The sequence below is a fragment of the Sinohyriopsis cumingii genome, chromosome 16 (assembly GCF_028554795.1).
Source record: "Sinohyriopsis cumingii isolate HCF-2022 chromosome 16, ASM2855479v2, whole genome shotgun sequence".
Taxonomy (NCBI): Eukaryota; Metazoa; Mollusca; class Bivalvia; order Unionida; family Unionidae; genus Sinohyriopsis; species Sinohyriopsis cumingii.
In genome coordinates, this window is record NC_142976.1 from 58,890,555 (window position 1) to 58,912,606 (window position 22,052).

The 22,052-nt window shown below is 34.4% G+C and overlaps 1 protein-coding gene across 2 annotated transcripts in view; it reads right to left on the reverse strand.

Annotated features, from left to right (window-relative positions):
- The window catches only part of LOC149780498 (putative leucine--tRNA ligase, mitochondrial), a 123,018-nt gene that overhangs the window by 50,648 nt on the left and 50,318 nt on the right, over positions 1 to 22,052 (reverse strand). For both annotated transcript variants that reach the window (XM_089937463.1, XM_089937462.1), the window contains exons 6-10: positions 20,305 to 20,365; positions 13,158 to 13,247; positions 11,255 to 11,398; positions 4,763 to 4,876; positions 1,020 to 1,145 (exon numbers count right to left, since the gene is read on the reverse strand). In XM_089937463.1, the coding sequence (XP_089793589.1) occupies positions 1,020 to 1,145; positions 4,763 to 4,876; positions 11,255 to 11,398; positions 13,158 to 13,247; positions 20,305 to 20,365 (535 nt within the window). The remainder of the gene's footprint in view (positions 1 to 1,019; positions 1,146 to 4,762; positions 4,877 to 11,254; positions 11,399 to 13,157; positions 13,248 to 20,304; positions 20,366 to 22,052) is intronic.

Here is a 22,052-nt window from a genome sequence, read left to right on the forward strand (position 1 = left end):
ATTTCCCTAGAATATCAGGTGAAAAATGAGAAATAAAGAACGTACAGTTTTATGAATCAAATACAAAATAATCCAAGAATTAAAAAATAAAAGTCCTAGTAATAAACAGTCCTGAATGAAACTGAGTTTGAATCCCAATGAAATCCAAAATGGAAGACGATGACATCTGTTGTAACCTACGAAGTGCTGCATTGTCAACAGTCTCAGAAAATATTATTCCAGTTTTTGAATTCTGTATAAATTTCATTAACTGTCCTTGTCCAAGAATTAATTTAGAGCACTTTAGTATTTCCAGGGAAATGGAAGTTTGTTACATGAAAATTATCACATAGTCCTGGCATGACTTTTCCTCAACTTAACAATTCTTACTCTGAGAAAGAATTTTAAAAAAAAGAATTCAAAGTTCTTTACTAAAACTGTCACTGGTTCTGAACCAATGTCAGAAACTAGACACAGTGTTTCTAATCTTAGGTATTTACTAATGAAATAAAATGATCAGGTCAAACAGAACTGAACTTAATTCTTAAAAAAATTCAAGTCCAGTAAACAATATTACATTACAATAGCAGTAAACAATATTACATTACAATAGCATGTAATGAAATAAAATTTAAAAAATTAAAACATCAAACAATTAAATTAAATCAAATATACATAACACAATAGAACAATATTTAAAGTGACACAATACAATGCTTCGTGCATGGACACTGATGACCCAACATTACCCAGAAGATTTGGAGAAAATAAAATCATGTGAGGTAAATTACAAAAATAAACTATATTCTCTGAGTCTGTTGACTGCTTCAATGGAAATGACTTGAGAGATATATTACAACAAATCAACCATACTCTCCAAGTCAATTGATTCTTTTAAATGGAAATGACTGAGACAAATTACAACAAATCAACTATACTCTCTGAGTCAATCAATTGCTTCAACAGAAATGACTGAGATCTGAGTCAATAAATTGCATTCGGTGAAGATGAATTACAAGACCAAATCCTTCAGTACTTACCTTGGAACAGAAATCCGGTGAGTTTAACCTATGTTCTTGAGTCACAGCTATGTGAGACACTCCAAAAGCCATCTCAGGATGAGCAAGAAACACTGACAGGGGGTCAGCAAGATAGCTTCCTTTATGCTGCCAGAAGGAATGAGATTTCAATGTTTTAGATATGTTCGTATACAGTGTAATCAGATAATTCTCAAAAGTATGAAATGTCTGCAAATTTGCAAAGCAGTGTTTAAATAAGTTATATTAAAAGAGGTGCAGTTCCTCACTCCCGATTAAAAACACCCAATGATTTTTTATTGATGGTCCTCTTCTATTTTGTTGGTTTGCTTAGCCTTATGCCCTTCTGTTTTAGAGATCAATATTTAATTTTGTTCAAATGTTTAAGCAAGGAGCCCAAGTGAGCCCGATATTGCTCACCTGGATGATATAACTTAATTAATTAAACTTGCAATTCAATCTGGAAGTGTTTCGAGAAAAGCATTTAGGGTTTAAAAGCAGCTAGAAATACAAAATATAAATTTCATATAATATGCAAGTAATGGCGTTATATATATTACATGGCATAAAATAATGTACAATACAAGTGATGACATGTAAGTGACAAATGTTTCATACACGTAAACATGAAAATATTAACAACTTTCAAACTCTCTTTCACCAATATATCACACACATCTCCAAATATTTCACAATTTCAAATGTTACAAAGTTTAAGAAATAATTCTTGGCAAATAAAGATATCTCTCGTATATGGTTTTACAAGAAATAATCTTACTGGGGAAAATATATTGGTAGACAAAACAATTACCTGTAAACAAATAACTGACATTGTGTAAAGAAGTTCTGATCCTTAATTAAGACACTGCATTTAGTTTATACTAGCCAGTATTTTCTCTTGCAAAATTTTGTACTTTTTCTTCAGCTATAAATGACATATTATTTATTTTAATCCCTGAGGCATGTTATTTTGATAATTTTAATAACTTGTTGCATTTAAATTTACAAATCTATTTACAAATTTATTTTTCATATTGAGCTTTTCTTAAGCTCTGCACAGGGAAGAACACATTAAGGGCTGTTCCATTAAAACATACATTATATCCAGGGAAGGCACTTTTAAGTGGGGTACTCACCAAAAGATGCAATTTAGAAATTTCTTATCATTTTAATATAAACTCTTTGAGATCGAAGTATCCTGTCTTATATTTTTTTAAACTGCCTTCCCTGGTTAGCATGTATGTTTAAATGGAACAGCCCTAAGCGCAAACCTGTATTTCCAATAATCAATATCATGAGTTACATCCCTTGCTGTAATTTCAAGACAGAAAATGGCTGGCTATTTTGAAAGTATACAAAAATTGTTTAAGTGCGTCCAATTTGAGAACTATTTTAAACTGTGTTGAATTTTATAATTATGCACATGCGCTTGTTCATAACAAAATTCACTTTACATCTTTATGATTTAACTCTACTTACCAAGTTTACTCAAAATCAGATTAAATATGTAGCCTCCAGAATGTTAACAAGTTCAAAAATCAGATGCATGATAATCTCATTAATATGCACGGATATCATGCATTAATGAATCTGAGAACTTGATGATACCAGTTTTGCCTAGTAATATATGCTTCTTCAAGAATACTTACCTAATCATAATACCTTAGGAAAACTACTACTACCTTGCAAATCCAGCCCTCAAATATTAAAAACGTTTAGCTAAAAAGCTAAATGTTATCTCCCCCACTTATGTGGTGGTCAGGAGAGTATTCTCCCTTGATACAGGGACTGGTGCCAAATCCCAAGACTATCTCAGTTACTACTTGAGCAAAAGAGGTGCTCTCTATATCAATGTAACCGTGGGGAGGCTGGGTGTATGTGTATTATGATTGGATAGGTATTCTCAAGAAAAAAACATTTTTTACTAGCAAAAATTGGTTTCTTCTACTGACGGACAGTAGTTCTCCTAAGGTATAATGATTGGGTAATGTATTTAAAAAAGAAAAAAGCATATATTCTATGTTTAACAGAAATCTGATTAGTCGTATGGTCTCCAGAATGGCAATAAGCTAAGTGTTACATATATTTTATTTAATTTATATTTTATTTAATTTAATTGTTTGTAAGTTATAAAATCTTTTTATTTTTAATTTCGTTACATGTCAAAGTAATGTAATCTTGTTTACTTGATTTGGCTTTTATTTTTCTTCAGAAAATTCCGTTTCACCTGACTCTTCTCATAAACACCTAACAATAGAAACACCATTTCTATTTTTGACTTAGTTCCATACATTGATTTAGACATCACTGAGACAAGTAAACAACTTTCTTATTTTATTTTATTCTCGGAGCAAAATGATTGGTTTTTATCAAGATTATACTAGGAGTACATGATTTTTTATGTAAACAGTCTCTATTTTGCAATTTTGGGTTTTCCGAAATTGCACAGTAGTTATATTTAATAGCGATGTTTAGAGAGACATTTCTAAGTTGGGATTTTATTTTGGACACTCAAAAGTGTTTGTTTGTGACCTGTTTTTGAGTTATATTTTAATTTTTATTCAAATTATTTGGATTCTAAAAGGTTAATTCTTTTTTCTGGAAATATTTGATAGCTCATACAGAATTCTTGAACAAAGACATTTCTTTAAATTTTATTCGGAAATTCAAACTCCAGAACATTGTTTGTGAATCAAAAAAGAACTGTAGACACAACAGCACAATACTAGTGCCTTCCATTTGGAATTTTTTCGTCGGGACTTGAACTTGAATTCATTAGAACATTTCATTACTAGGACTTCTAAAATTTAATTCGTGGATTATTCTTAGATTATTTTTGGATTTGATTCTTAAAATCATAAGCTCTTATTTTTCCATTTTTACAGTGTTTTTCCAGGGAAATAAATTATCTTTTAAATTTTTCAAAGCTTGTTGTTTTCACTCTTTATTTTGTTACTGTTTATTAGAGACTAAACATGTAACATAAGATAAGTCAATCAGATAGAAAATCTCTTAATTAATATGCACACATCTTGCCCACTGTTGAGCTCATTTGAAAAATTAATTATATAAATCTGGATTCCAAGTTTTATCAAATCTGGATCACAGCCATCTCCTCCAGAGTAGTAACAAGCAAATGTTGAAAGCTGAACAATGGACAGTAGACTCATGGTTTCATATTAGGCATACATTGTTAACATTGAAAATGAAAATTTATCTGTGTTGAAATAAAACCTGGTCTATGAATTTTGTTTCCAACAAAATTTACAAGGATAAAAAATGGCACAAGAAGATGGTTTTTGGTGAAAAATATATGAAAATTACAGGACTTTTCCTCCAGTAGCTCTATACAGTGCCTCCCGTTTGTTATAAACATGGCATCAAAGGATAAAATATGCATTAAACAGATACATTATATCTGACAGATTTCTAGTTAAACAAAACTGAACATTAAGTATTTTTAAAAATAAATAAAAATAAAGGTTGATAATAAAGTTTAAAAATAAATATCTAATTTATTGAAAGTATAGGACAATTTTACAAATTAAAATACTTTTATAGGATCTTATACTTTTTAATAGCAATTATAGGTTAATAGATCAGCAAAGCTTGACTTCAGACAAAACCAAGTATTACAACTTTGCTAAACATAAATAATAAGGAATGCCAATGCGGACACAAATGCCAGGTGGCTTCAAAGGCTCTACCCATCCTACAAATATCAAAGGTACTAAATGGACTCTCACCAGTATCCTGAAATCTAATCTAGTTCCAGTGCACTCCCTTATCCAGTTCCTCTGGAGCAGAATGATATCCTTCCACAGCTCGGGGTTCACAGTGTCCAGCCCTTCATATAGTGACTGGAAAATCAGACACAAAGTGTTCATGATATTGTTGGAAAAATCAGGATAATTTCTCTTTCAGGAAAGTACAATTCTGGTTTGTATTATGCTGGGTCTTTTTATCTTAGTGTATCAACATGCTACCAATAAGCTCCTGGTAATACAATGCCATTATGTCATCTCCAGGACTTATTTGTGAGCCTCTTGCTCTGATCTTGATCTTGATTAGTTCTCTACGACAAGTTATTTTTAAAAAAATGTGACTATTAATTTTTATGAATATTCAATTTGGTTTACTGAGGAATCAGCAGTAATATTTAGTCTTAAGCTGTGTGGGGAAAAAGCTGTTCTTGCAACTGTCAGTTTGTGTGAATGGTATAAAATAAGTTAATTCACGTCTTTTTTATTTCAATAAATTGTGGTGTGGCTCTTTTGCTTTGTTTCTTAGACCTTAGAAGAAAAATATTAATATATTGTCAAGTCTGTATCTTTTTAATGATTTCCAAGACAACTTATTCAATACAGAGGTCTTACTTCCTGGGGTATAGTCATATATAAATGGTAATATATCTTGCTGCTCACTTTGGGATTTTTTCAATTTAGTGATAATTAAAGCAGTTCCAGAAAGTATCAATTTCAGTGAAAGTCTAGTTTTAGATTACTCCTCTCGTATCTGCTTCCACCAATTCGCCTTACAGTTGTGCTTTGTGTGAAAGAAAAAAACCAAGACTGATGAAATAATTAATAATTCTACAAAACCATACAGATATAGCTAATGTGCCAAACTTATGCACCTGAACTAGATATGTGTATAACACTGAGGATGCCACATTTACAAAATGATTCCAATTACAGGGCCCCGAGTGGCCGAGTGGTCTAAAGCGCTCTCCATCATGGCTCGCTGCCATCTCCGTAGGTTTGAGTCTCGGGCTCGGCCAATGTGGATATGTGATAAAGCTTGCCGGTAGCTTCTCGTGGGTCAGTGGTTCTTTCCGGGGTTTTCCGCCATGTATAGCCTATCTTGTGCTGAAAAATGGCATTAAACCCTATAACAACAATAACAACAATTCCAATTACATATAATTATCAAATCAATTAAGCAAAAGAGCAATGAGTCAGTCTGTATTCTGGAATACACTTCCCGTGCTACACACTGAGTGTGGGCTCATGGATTTCCTGCAATATTTTGTCCTACATACCGCAAATCGTGACCCTGTGCATCCATACATGACAATCCCCAGGGAGGTTTAAGTGTAATTATTACTAATGAAAGTGGAAAAAAAGCATAATCTTAGCATAAAAAGTGTAATCTAAATATCATATGCCATAATTACAGGAAACAATGAAAGATGTACATTAATTTTTTATACTAATCTGGATATACAGCTGGTTAAAATTCTTGTCACAAATTGGCTACATCCATGGGGATTGAAACCAGAATACAAGCACAATACAAACTGATAAATTATTTATATACAACACTCACCTGAACTAGTCAACATGTCTAACTTTCACTGACTAGTCGTAAAATCAAGTCCACAAATTCTGCAATGAGCACAATGATGAGCTGTATTATGTCTCTCTAATTCTTCTAAATTTGTAAAGTGCTAATGATTTGTCCTTTTTCTGATTCAACATGTTCTGAAGATTAAAACAAAAATTTCTCTCCTCTAACATTTTTCAGTCATATAACATCCATGAGTCACAGCAATAAAGCCCGTTTTGCTTAACATTCGGCACCATTTGCTTTAAGTATGGACTGGTCTGATACCTAACTGTATATCAAAATATAATGAATCTCTTACACAAGTTTTCAAATTGAAGAAACCCATCTGATTTCTTGGAAATGTAGTCATATAGAGTTGCAATAAATAGGAAATAGGAAAAGTACATGGAGGTCTGTGATGGATAAATGTGCTATTACACTATACTCACACTGTGGACTAGACTTCCTTTTAAAGAAACCAAAGAGATAATAATCAAATGACAAACATAACTTTTTATTACCTTATATTCATCTCTTAAACACACAAAAAGTGTATGTGCAGGCGAGCATAAGACGTAAATAGGTGAAATAAAAAAGCATAATAATTACACCAAAAGCATAATGGTTGGCATGCATGTGTACCCCACTAAGCATGCTTTTTTTGTCAGAAAAAATATAACCAATACACCTAAAACTTCTCATTACTGGATGTCCATCCATGTCTCTGTTGGAGCTAGAATGGCTAAAGTCATGAAAAGTGATAAAATCATAAGATGGCAATAAATGTTTCCTTTATAGAGAAATTTTATAGTAAATTATGTTTCTCTGAAAACACTTACCCAATCACATTAATGACAGGAATTATTAGTACTACTCCAAAATCCAGCACTCCCAGAGACATCTCTCAGTTATCCATTCCATACACAAAGGGAAGTAACTCTTACATATTACCTCCCCATACCCCACTAAGTGATGTTCCATATACCACATATTGTAAGTTTTAGCTTCAGCACAGTCAGAGACAGGATGATTGCACTGCATGGTGGGTTGGGAGGGATTTATAGTAATGTAAGTAACTAGTATGTATTTTCGTATAAACATATTTACTATAACTCTTGCAGATTACCTCCCCTTACCATGCAAGGTTACACTCCCTAAACTGGATATCAACAGTCTTAACTTAAGAACTGACAGACTATTCACACTGCCAGGAGGGTTGGGAGGGACTTATAGTTATGTGATTGGGTAAGCATTTTTGGAGAAACATGTTTACTATAAAAGTTCTTTTCTCTATCAAATTACCCACATTAACATGAGGACAATATATAAGAGGAGGAGCAGAAGGAAAATTGGGGGGGGGGGGGTATGTCAAAAGATGATACCATCTCATCAACATGCATTGCCAAATTCATCCACACTGGAAGTTTATGAAAGGTGTCTTAGGATGTTCTGGACCACTTGTATACTACACCATTCCACAATACACAGTTTCATCATGTGTGTACCAGTTTTGTTTACACAAAACAAAAGTGTTAATCTCTCTTTGTTCTGCTTCAAGCCATCGTTTTTATGTGGATTATCCCTGGTAACAAGAGATTTGTCTGGCATCATTCTGTAGCAAAAACCAGCCTCATCACAGCTGTAAAGTTGGTCTTCTGAATATCTCAAATGGCTGATTATCTTTTTGAGATGGTTTGGATAATTGCATGCGACTTCCTCATTCGTCGAGCATGTATCTCCTGACAATGAATTTGTTTAATTCCATGTTGGCACTGGAATCTCCAAAACCATCCATGGCTTACCCTGAAATCAGAGTCATTATACATACTTTTTGCCATTTTCTCTGCTCAGCCATTGAGAATTGTTCCAGAGATAGGAACACCTTGTTCAGATTGCTGTGTGAACCACGTTGACACAGCGTCATCTAATTCGGTATTGTTTGCAGTCCGTGCTTGTTTTCATTTGAACCCATCATCTGAATAAACATTATGTAAGTAATCCCAAAATTTCTGCTCAACCTTGCACCAACCTCTAAGTGTAAACTCAGCGATTTTGAATTCATTACATCTTTGGATCTCGCTTCACTGTTATGAACCCTATCTAAGATGCAAAACTTTTCACTGAGTACGCCTTGTGCTTGATTCCTTTACTCTCCATGGTCAAATTTACAAATGATCAGGATACATTACTAATTAGTATATACTTTAATGATGTTAAGTACATAATATTTGAAACCATTTTCAATTGGTCAAATAAAATGAGATGATTTTGTGAACAGTAGTGACCACAAGAACTTATGCTCAGAATTGCATGCCTTTGAATTATTGTATTGTACCTCCTCTGCTTGATTTGATACAAAAAGACATGTTCAAAGTGATAAAAAAAACATGTCTCTTTCAGTTGATTGTATAATGCAACAGATACTTCCTCAAGTTGTAGATCAAAACAAAGCCGGCATGTATTAGGTTCTCATAGAAGTATTCACGGGTCTTGATGTAACGGTCAACTGACTCTTTCATGTTTTCATAGAAGAGAATATGTTGCGATTAAACTGTTTACAATGAAACGGAACTAAATTACTAGAACATGAATTTCACATAGCAAGACATTTAATTGGTGTTTATTTCTTTCTCTTTTGCCACCTGTTAGCATTTACCAGAATTTTTCATTGATTGGTACTTTACCAGACTGTTTATTTACAGTGTATTGACAACTATTTTTCCAATAAAACCCAACAAAATGTGTGATATCTTATTAGAACTTGCTAATTTCATGATATGGATTCTATATTTATGGGCATTTTCGATGATATATAAAATGAGCAATGTATCAAGGTTTCATTTATCAATTCTTATCCCAATGTGTTCATGTTCAACACATTTTAAAATATATTTTCTTTGAAAAACAATGGGATCCATACCAGACACTGCATTATAAGCGGGTTTGCGAGTTATCAGGGAGCTAGTTATCAAGGGAATGGTGTAATATAATGGTCTGGCATGGCTGGCTGGATCAGCTGGGATGGGATAGTCAGCAAGCTTCACTGGTTAGACTGCTCTCCCTATTTGTGATGTGCAGTCGTGGTGGTTGTATGGCCAGACATACAGTCAGTTGGTTTGGCCAATCCAAGCAGTAAAGTCAGCATAAGGCATTGCCGATGATGGTACGGATGAAAAATGTTTGAACAATGAACCCATATCCACTGTTTCTAAACAGCTGGATGGTTCAGTAGACTGCAGAGACTGTAAATATATTACTGTGGTCAGCTTGCTTGCCAGCTGGTAGGACGGACTGGTCGACAATTGGAAAGGTAAATAAATTACAATAAGAATGATGCTGGCAGGATCAGTCAGCAAAATAAAAAAAAATACTCCCATATGTCCAGTTTTGTTTTCTATATCATGTCCAGGCAGAAAGTTGTACTTAAACCCAGTGGGTTCCTAGATCTGTATGACATAGCTTTGTCTTATTCACGTCTTAATGCTCTTGTTGACAGAACTTTATCCCTAAATTCTAGATCTCTGTTGGCATCCATCTGCAATATGTCCTCCATATGCTCCAGGAGGTGGAGTTATTCCTGCATCCACAGCTAAACTAGACAAGAAGCCAGAGAGAGTGTGTGAACATAAAGACAGAATGACGGACTAACTGACTGATGGATGGATGTACTTGTTAAGACTATTCACATTATTTTGGCAAACAGTGTAGATATACAACAACAAATTTTTTTTAAAAAGAATGTATGCACAATTTATTTAAATGGAACAGTGTCAGTCTTTTTTAACCAGGTTTTAAGCTGCTTGAAATTATATCTGTAGGTGTTTTTTTGGTGGGAGGGGCATATTATTTATGTACTTGGTAACTGATCATGTTTATTTTGTTTTTGTTGGTCTTATTGACACATTTTAACACGTGGATGGCTCAATCAAAACAAAGAAATGGAATTAAAAGACTGTCTCAAGGAAACACTGAGGCAGAACACCCTAGCCCAATTCTCTGCCAAATGCACTAATACCACTCTTAACAATAATCAATGGCTTGTTGTATGCGATACCTTAATTTTATCTAAAGTCCACTGTACAAATTCATCATATCCAGAAATGTGCAAAACTGTAACTTGTTTTATTCACCACACACTAGAATTGACAAAACTATCAAATGTGAATAATCTGCTGTTCTCAGTTCCAATATGATGACATGATGCAATATTTGGTTTCCTCCACAAAAGAGTGCCAAATTACAACAGTGGTAATTATAAAATTTGATTTCCTCCATAGAAGAATGCCAAATTACAGTGGTAATTACAGTATTTGGTTTCCTCCATAAAAAAAGTGTCAAATTACGTTGGATTAAAAAACTGATCTTCTTACTGTGCTCATTTCAGCTTGTAACTGACAAAAAATGGAACAATGATACCACAATCAGTTTATTAATAATGAAATTAATGTATTTCCATGATGCCCTGAAAAGATTAACATGAAATATGACTAAATATGTACTCTTAGTTACAAGCGTAAAGTTACAAATACTGTAGTGATACGGAATCAGGTTTCACTGACTGCTCCGGTCACCTAAGTGGTTAGAAAATCAACCTCAGATGCAGGAGGTTGCCGGTTCGAATCCCGGGCAAGTCATATCAAAGACTTATTTTAAAAAGTAGTTGCTTTGCTTGGCACTAGCATAAAGAGGTTAGTGTTAGGACTGGTCAGCCTGGTTTCAGGATAATGTGACTGGGTGGGACATGATGCTACATGTCTGCCGCATGATGCCCCAGTACTAGACATGACTATAAACTGCCACACTGCAGATATCATAGTGATATGACTGAAACTTTGTTAAAGCTACATCAAAAATCCAAATAACACACACACGCACACACACGAAATAACTGTGACTGGAAAGAAGAATACCTTTGCATAGGCTGTTGTGCGGATGTACCACTGGCGTAGGTAACGCTTCTCAACCTGGGCACCTGACCTCCAGGATCGCCCATACTCATCTATCTGCTCCTCTGCCAGAACTGTCTGGTCCAAGGGATCCCAGTTCACCTGTGCCTAAAATGTTCACATACAATGTCAACATTAAATTACAAAAACTCTGATATGCAAGACAATTATATATAAAGAGTACCTGTTCATAAAATACACTCTCAAGACTGTCCAATCAAAACACTACAAAATTTTCTTTGCACTGATGTCTGAGAAAAATCCTGATAAATCTGTCACTTATCAAAAAGACACCTGTATAATGTGAACAGAAGAAACTTATTGGTGTCCCAAACAGGACACTAATTTTCTGCCCAAAACTTTCCATATGCAACACACATTCACTTTATCCTGTAAATTGATGTTGGCATATTCTTTAAGTTCAAAAGTTCAGCATTTATGCAAAAATGATAGCAATTATTGACTTAAGGGTAAACATCCTAACTGTAGCAGTAGGCATTTACAGGGTAAAAATCCTAACTGTAGCAGCAGGCATTTACAGGGTAAAAATCCTAACTGTAGCAGCAGGCATTTACAGAGTAAACATCCTAGCTGTAGCAGTAGGCATTTACAGTGTAAACATCCTAGATGTAGCATACAGCATTTAAGGGTAAAAATCCTAACTGTAGCAGTAGGCATTTACAGAGTAAACATCCTAGCTGTAGCAGTCAGCATTTACAGAGTAAACATCCTAGATGTAGCATACGGCATTTACAGGGTAAAAATCCTAACTGTAGCAGTAGGCATTTACAGGGTAAAAATCCTAGATGTAGCAGTAGGCATTTACAGAGTAAACATCCTAACTGTAGCAGTCGACATTTACAGAGTAAAAATCCTAGATGTAGCAGTAGGCATTTACAGGGTAAAAATCCTAACTGTAGCAGTAGGCATTTACAGGTTAAACATCCTAACTGTAGCAGTAGGCATGTACAGAGTAAACATCCTAGCTGTATATTTTAAATGTGCATGAACAGGGTTTGAAATAGCAACCATTTCATTTTTACTCCAGTTACTACTTTAAAACAAATTTTCTAGAACTGTGAGAATTATTTCTATCTGCCATTAAGGTACAGAAAAGGTGTTTCATAATTTTTCTTTGTATGAAACATCTCAAACAGAGCACTATTTAGTGGTCAAGAGACTTCAATAATGTTAAGCCCTCTTTATTTTAGCTAGGTGGAAATCATTGACATTAATCTAAACTTTATCAGTGAGGTTAGTCTAGGAAAAATTTGTACAGTCTCAGATTTTCATTTACTTTATAAAGAGTTTATCAGGGCTTTCAAACATTTTAAAGAAGTATTTATTTCTTATGGAAACTGAACCTCATCCTCATTTTACGTTGTTTATTACTATATATTGTATTGATAGCAATAAAAGTAAAGAAAAAAACACAATTTGAATGACATTACAATAAAAGGGATACAGCTCTTATGTATTTGATCCTCAAAATTTATCCCCGTTTTTATTTAGCCATTTTTTTTTAAATCAATCAAAAATATTCTGAATTTTTAAAAAGTTTATATTCAGTGTTAACATTCTGAATTTCTTCAAATAAATTCAAGGAGTGTACTTTCCCCATTCAGTGAAATTTCAAGGTAACATTTCAAGCTGAAGGATATTTCAAGCCTGTATTAACCATGTAGAGTATGGACTGATGTACAGACAGATGGACAGATGTACAGACAGACAGATGGACAGATGGATGTGCACAAGATGTATAAACACAAAACTTGAAGCATTCATTTTGATTCTGGCATTTTTTCTTACCCAGACTGGGCAACTGCAACTAGCTTGTTACCTATTGTACTATTTTGAATGTCTTTACCTCCTTTTGGTAGACTAGCCCTGCTTCATACATCTTGAGGAAAATGTACTGTGTCCATTTGTAGTAACTAGGGTCACAAGTCATCACCTCCTGGAAAACATGATCTGTGTTAATAGTATAAAAGACATGTAAAGTACCATATATACTCACTTATAAGACAAGTCCAACTGCAAACTTTACAGACCTGGAAATGGGGGCCCCGAGTGGCCGAGTGGTCTAAAGCACTCACCGTTCCGGATCACTGCCATCTCACCTCTGTCTGCGTGGGTTCGAGTCCAAGGCTCAGCTAGCGTGGGTATGTGGGAAAGCCTGCCAGTAGCTTCTTGTGGGTTGGTGGTTCTTCCCTGGGTTTCCAGGGTTCTTCCTCCATCAGTTATACTGGCTGCCATGTATAGCCTATCTTGTGCTGAAAAATGGCGTTAAACCCTAGAACAACAACAACAAAAAAGACCTGTATATGCTTCACATAATTTGCTGGCAGATCTGGGTCTGTCCATTTTGTTAGGGGTAATCAGTAGAACAAACAACACTGACCATGATCTGCAGGTGCACTATGCTATGGCAGATCAGGATCTTTGTTGCTTGTAGTTTGGCTCAACTTATAAGTGAGTGTAGAGGGCATATTTCCTTGTACTAATCAATCATTTGAGCTAAACCTTCATTGTTGTTAAACCTGTACTAGTTGGTATCCTTTTACTTAGTAAAAAAATGCTGAATTGCCAAATTAATTGCAATAGATTCAGACACAAGTTCTCGTACCTTTTTTTTTACTTAATAAAAAAATACTGCATTGCCATATTCATTGCAATAGATACAGTCAAGTTCTCATAACTTTCATTTTACTTAGTAAAAAATACTGCGTTGCCAAATTCATTGCAATAGATTTAGACAAGTTCTCATAGCTTTCATTTTACTAAGTAACAAAATACTGCATTGCCAAATTCATTGCAAAAGATTCAGACAAATTCTCATAACTTTCATTTTACTTAGTAAAAAATAATGAATTGCCAAATTCATTGTACTAGATTCAGACAAGTTTTCATAACTTTCTCTGTTAATCAAAATCTAGGTGCATCTGCTGTTGTTTTTTTTATAAATACTCGTGGTGCCATCTATAAAAAGAAAAGTATTCACAGAACAAAATGTCAAAAAAAACAGTGCCAGAAAAATGTCCTGAGCACAAAACACACAAAGAATGGATAGCACAACAATAAATTCCCCTATTGCAATTGTGATGAGGCATAATGATGTCTACAACTAGCAAATCTGTCACATGGTACATCTGGTTATACTGGTATGATCTTTCAGGACTTGTTGTCATATGGTACATTTGACTATATAAGAATGACCCTTTAGGACTTGTCACATGGTACATTTGGCTATATGAGAATGACCCTTTAGGGCTTGTTATCATATGGTACATTGGACTATACAAGAATGAACCTTTAAGACTTGTTGTCACATGGTACATTTGGCTATATGAACATATCCTTTAGAACTTGTTGACACATACTATATTTGGTTATATGGACAAGATCCTTTAGAACTTGTTGACACATACTATATTTGGTTATATGGACAAGATCCTTTAGAAAGATGGATGATGAAACTTAAGTACAAGATTAAATGGATTCCATGGAGGCATAATTGACATAACACAATGTGTCATGCCTAAAGCATGATTTTTTTACTGCCATACTCGATGCAGTTGCCTTTCAAAAAACACAATTTTCTGGAATCTTTAAAAAAATATATAAACAAAGAAACACTACATCAATATATGCTGGTGACATGTATCATGTATAAATAATAAACAGTTCTGTTTAGAACTCATATAAAACTAACCATGGGACAGTTGATACAGCATATTGTCATAGAGGCAATTAAATAATGCTGTTGACGGATTAACACCATTGTTCAGCACAAGATAGGCATTAATTGGTGGCCATTATCATTAGTGGAGGAAGAACCCCAAAAATTCCTGGTAAGAACTGCCAACCCACACAAAGCCACTGGCAAGCTTTCTCACATGCCCACACTGATCATGCCAGAGATTCAAAACCATGCAGACAGAGATGAGAGGGCAGTGATTGGTAAAGGTTAGCATTTGAGATCATTGGACCAGGCAGGGGCCACAAGGAGAGCAATTAAAAGGCGAAAAGGTCAGGTTTAAACACAACCACCATTTACATATTATTTAATATGCTGGAAATAGCTAGGGGTGATGTGTTAAGTCCATTGAAGACTGCTGTGGGGGAGCCCAATCTGCTAATCTGCACAGGTAAAGTTCAATAAGTGAAACAACCCAATTCATTTTAACTTACAGGTAAATCTTAATCAAGCTAGATGCATGTTGAAGAGCAAATATTATTAACCTTCACTGCCTTGAATGAGAATTTTTAAGCCCTGTGTATTAAAGATTAATGGCAAGTTTGTAGACAGCAGCAACATATCTTTGAAGTCAGATTCTAGTCCACATATAAAAAGCAAAGCACGATTATTTCAGTTCTTCAAATGATGGTCAAGTATGATTCAAAGCAAGCAATGCACAGCAAAAGTAAATTTCAAAACTTCTGGTTGATGGAGTTTTGCTTGTGATGCACATCAGCGGGGTGTAGCATTAAATTATTTGCATATACTGAAAACAACATACACCACTCCCTCGATAACTCGCGCCCTGATAACTCTCGAACGCGCTTATAACACAGGGTCAGGCATGGCTCCCATTTTTTAAAACCAGAAAATACCCTAAAAATTGATCCCTATTTGTTGAACTTGATGAAAATCGCGATCAAAATTGGTAACAGAAACTTTGATGTAACACTCGTTTTATCATTGAAAACGGTAGATAGGACCATGAAATTTTAATCAACACTTTGAAATATCAAATTTAAATATAGGTCAGACAACTTTTTACATTTTCTTTCCAAACGACATTCCTAGTACACTGCAATTAGCGATATGCAAAGAAATTTCAATCAGTGAAAATGTCACTTACGCCAAGTGGAGGCAGTACTTTTATAAATAAATACAAATTAAATAGTTTTTTATCAATTGAAATTTGTGTTCTCGTTCTATCTTTTAGTTCCTTTTTAAGTGCAATCATCATAATGCAATAAATGCAATGTGTCCTCTTTTAATTAAATGTAAAATGTGTCAATCTACCATAACAGCTATGTCCGCGAGCATTTCTTTGAGAACCTAATTAAGTGCCAACCGTGTTTTGATAACTGACTTCCAGATGCTTATGTTGTATTGGTGCACTGAATTAAACACTGGCCTCCTTTGTATTACCATGTTAATTATGACTTTTGATTCAAATAAAGGAGGAGGAATAAAAGAAAAGTTAAAAGGCACGAAAATCCTACAAACTTAAAATCTAGCAGCCCTGGTCGTATGTCAGGTCAACTCCCTTCATTTGATCAATCAAACACATAAATGTTATTGTGTATGTAACATAAACTACCTTAAATTAACTGACTCTTTCATAACTGTGATCAAAGATAACAAGGCAGCCAAGCGAAATGAATACTTTGTAAAATAAAGAGCTTGATTTCACAGAGAGCTTGATTTCACAGATACGGAAAATTATGTGCAAGCGAGTTTCAGTGAATTCTTGAACTAGCACTTAGAGATATCCTCAAGGATGATAACAAGTTTCATTACTATTTCCAATGAAATCACGACATCAATATTGCACTAATTGAACTACACAAAAATTGAGTTTCGACATATCCAATTGTCTCACGAAATAAATGTCACGTGTTTTTGAAAAAAGGAATCTTGTTTGGTGGTGTTATCAACAGTTAGTCTAGTTCCCGGCTGTGTGGACTCCTGCATTACCTTCAAACCAACTAATGAACTATTGACAGCTGCACATTCTGAGTCTTGAAATAGCCCTGACAATGAGAATATGGCAGGTACAAAAAATATTAAATTTGTTTTATTTTTTAAATGTTTACATGGTTGTGATTCTGTGAGTTGCTTGCATATATGTATATGTGTGTGGTGATAACATTTGACAATTCTAAGTCTACCAAGTATTCTTTGTTTGTAAGTATATTAAGTGCTGAAATGAAAACATACATGTTACTTTCTTTTATTCGGATTTGAAATTCCAATAATTTACTATAATAAAAAGAAAGCTTCTTCTCAGCTACATGATGAAGCTTTTTGGGGTAATATGCACAGACCCCCTTAAGACCTCAAAACACTTTACAAGTCTTAAACATCAAAAAACACTATCTGGGAAGATGGCAGGCATGTGGAAGACACCTTACATCATGACAAAGAAAGTGAAAACTTTCTGGGTATAATGGCAACTGCCTCAAAGGAGAGTTAACCAGTAAGAGTTGCTTCCCTTTATCTATATGCTCAATACACCATTCCCTCGATAACTCGCGCACATCGGGGTCCAGAAACATCGACCGCACTATAAGTGAGGCACGAGTTATTGAGGGACCTATAAAATAAGCCCAAAACCAATAAAGTGATCGACGACATAAAGGAAAAACAGGGAGGGGTAGGCAGATTATAGTGTTGAATACTCACTTTATAATCGTGCTGAGATTAACTGTGAATAAATATCTCTTCATAACGGTGTACTTTATTTATTATTTCCTCATAGGGCAACATTAATTTCAGGATAAATTACAGTATATTGAGGCAATCATCGAAAACATTATTCCACTTGGTTTCCGTTCGCTTAACATGTGTACCACTTAACACATTGTGTAGTATGTCACTAATTTTTATGTTGAATTGAATACATTCTAGTTTTATTGTTTGATCCAAATTAGACGTTTTTTTATATACAAAAGATCAACTTTTTTCAATAAACAGTGTCGATCGAACGATAGATAGATTTGAATGCAATAGAAGTAAAATGGAAAACAAAAAAACAAGGGTTAATCAGTACTAACATATTTAATTGGTCTACAAATTTAAAACAACGTAAATTAGAACAAGTTAATACTTGCCGTTTGTGCCACGCTTGACAAATATCAATTCACCTTTTTGAAAAAATCAGTAAATTTTTTTTTTTTTGTTCGTCACTCCTTGGTTTCTCTCCCGCCGAGCAAAATCCCTCAGATTTCTCAGCTGCATGAGCTTTACGTAGTCAACATTTTGGGTCTCCAGCCACCTTATGACAATATCAAAATATCTGATTGCTTCCTGTGCAGAGGGGGGAGGTGGTGCAACATCTGTGTCTGCATCACTTTCAACACTTGTGGTACTCCAGTTAGAATCGTCTTCTGCTGAAAATTTGTTCGTTATAGAATTAATTATTGTTTCATCTGACATGTATTCGGCTGTGGGGCAATCATTGTCAGCACAAATCCACTCCTCCATAACATCAAGAGAAACGCCCGTCTCAGGACCATGAGTCTGTACGAATTTCTCTCAAACAGCCTCGGCATTAATGACATCAGTTTCACTGAAACCTTCGAAGTCATATCATCGTCGTTGTCTCTGTTACTGTTTTGCTTTACGCCAAAGGCAGCTCCAAGACCCTTAATCCAGCACCCCAGGTCTCCTGTAATCGATTTTTTAATGCAACAAACACGTTGTTGATCAAAACAAAGCCAGCATGAAATTAGAAGTACTCACGGGTTTCGATGTGACGGTCGATTGACTCTTTTCATGTTTTCAATGAACAGAATATGTTGTGATTATAATGTTTACACTGAAACAGAATTAAAGGATTATAATGTGACTTTCACACAGGAAGACTTTTAACTGGTGTTTATTTCATTCTCTGTTGCAACCTGTTAGCATTTACCAGAAGTTTTCATTGATCGCTATTTCACCAGACTGTTTATTTACAGTATAATGACAACTATTTATCATAAAAACTTACATAATATATGATATCTTTAAACAGAGGTCTCGCTAGGATTTTAAAACTGGGTCTTTCTGCCTCTGAATTCAATCAGTAAATATCAGTACATTTTCTCACCTGGCTGCCAGTCAAATCCTTTGAACTAGCCGCCTAGCTATTGCATTATGTTCTTTTTTTATGTACTCTTATAAAATGGCAACATGTATGTACATCAGAGAGTCTTTCAGTCACTGAATTCTGTCGTCGTAAATATCAGCACAGTTAACTGATCAACACATTTTCCCACAAAGCAGGTGGCTGAAACAGGACTGGCAAATCTTTGAATTTTCCCGCACACCTATTACATGCATACAGAGGACTCCCGCCTCAGTGATTTTCTGCGTACCAGACAAAAAAATTGGCATCCAAATATGCATAATTAAGCGTTTTTCAGATCTCTGAAATTAATTCTTATTTAGAACTTGCAAATTTCAAAATATGGATTATATTTTTATGGGCATTAATCACCATTTTCGATGATAAAACAAGCAATGTATCAAGGTTTAATTTATCAATTCTTATCATAATTTTTTCATGTTCAGCATATTTTAAAGATATTTTAGATACATTTTCTCTGGAAAAAAATCGGGAGCCAAGACGGACACCGCATTATAAGCGGGATTGCGAGTTATCCGGGCGCAAGTTATCGAGGGAGCAGTGTAGATAGGCTTTTTTGTTCTCTGGGAAGACTGGATTTGTCTGTAGCAGGGAAAGTTACCCTATGTAAATATGATTAGGTAATGTATTTGACAGAAAAAAAGAAGCTTTAATACAAAAAAACCTTTTTAAATTAATCACTTTCCAGAGTCACAGTTACATCATAGATATTTTAAATGGTTTCTTAATAGCAATTTGTAAACAGATTTAAAATGGTTTAAATTCTTCCTTGAGATGGAATACAGAAGAAACCAATTGAGAAACTATTTACACATTCTTTAAAATGAAAGAATGAAAATGTTGACACATCGGCAATATATTTTACTCATCCTTTCCTTGATCATCACAAAAATAACCTTTGACCTGCTCACCTAGGCAATGATGTGATTTTCAACCACTTCTGATGAACTTAGATATTAATGACAATGTAAACCATTGAAGCCCAAGAAATACACTGTAGCCATATTCAATATATTTAAGCACAACATAACAGTGAATAGATGGGTGGATTGATAAGTGGATGGATGGTTGGGATAGCAGACAGACAGACAACAAATACTGGTATTCATTTTTCAAAAGCAAGACAACAATGAACTCCTAGTAACTTACCCTGTCCCAGTCAAAACTGAAGCACATTTCATCCATCTGTTGCCTCATGCTGGCTATGTTTCTGCAATTACAACAAGAGTCCTAAGTGTGCTTGTTATCACTCACCTGGCATACAATGGTCAAAAAGACATATAAAGTAATAAGGCATATAACTTGAACTGAAAGATACTGATGTCAGGATAATTTCCAGCAATTTGAAACAAACTAATGGTAACTGACATGTCATTTAACTGTATTTCTAATCGAGTGACTTCATCTGGACTAGATTCTGTAATGTCATCGTTTGTATATATGTGAAACATGTTCATGGAGATAAAGTTGTTCATATATATATATATATATATATATATATATATATATATATATATATATATATATATATATATATATATATATATACACACACACACACATATATATATATATATACACACACAGTGGTCCCCCTCTTATAAAGCCACCCCTTCTACACCAGGAAAGTGGCCTTATAAGACAGGTGGATTTTCCGAAGGGGGGCTATATTTGTGAGATGTGTATGTATATGTGCATATAGTAGGAAAGCTATACATAACTTAAAGCAGTTAATATCTACATTTAAAAGTAGCATTAATTATTAAAATGTTCTTCTTGTCTTAAAAACAGAGGTTTTTCAAGTAACATAAATTAATAGTTCCTATTCTTAGGCATGAAATGTGAGTTGGGTATTGCTGGCATGCACATTACAAAACTATTGAAAACCATTATTTAAATATTGATACATGCGTTGTTTTGTATTTAAAATTATTCTCTTCCCATTTACTCCATTTTCCACTGCTAAAAAATATTCTCCTGATCTTTTATGATCTTGTTTTTTTTAAGTCTTCCCAGCAAAAAATCTTCAGGCAAGTGAACTCTTCCCATTGTCATCGGGTCGAATAACTTTTACTATTTCTTCTAAAGTATTTTTACTTCGTTTACATGTTAAAGTTTTCTATTTGATTTATTCCTATGTTGCTAATTGTACAGTACTGCACTTTAATTTTGCACACGAAACTTTTGTACACGAAAAACCTTGTTATGTAGGAAGTGATACATGTACTGTCATGTGATTTTTCAGTCTTTGTGAAATTGTCTAGTACCCTGTTTTGTTCAAAGTTGACTTTTCCTATGTGTGTGTGTTAATCTGCAAAATCTATTTTTAGCCTATCTGACCATGCTTTGATCTTAACAATTACATTGGTCATAATCGTCAATTTAAAAAAAGATCCACTGTGTAAAGCCCAAAGCTTTATCAAAACATTGCTGACTCCATTTCTATCTGACCATGTTATGATCTCAACAATAATGTCCGATTGTAATTGTCAATTAAAGTTTTTTTTTTAAAATCCGCTGTGTGAAGCCCAAAGCACTATCAAAACATTGCTGACCCCATTTCCTTCAAACATCGGCATTAATGATAAAATAATAACTTTAGTGGTACATGTACTTTAGCTAACACTTCTTTCAGTAACAAAAACCTGACATACAGAAACCAACATCAGGAAAGATAATCGGATTACTTACCTTACCGTAATTAAATATTGGCTCTGGACATATATTAATAATAAAATGTGGCCTTTTGTGAGGGGTAAATTTTACATTTGTGCACTAATATGTTGGCTGCTGATCGCGTCAGAGGGGTGGTTTTCTTAAGGGGTACTATTGAACACAAACTTGTCGGTGCCAAGGGATTCTGGCTGTAAAGAGTGGGTGGCTGTCATTCAAAAGGG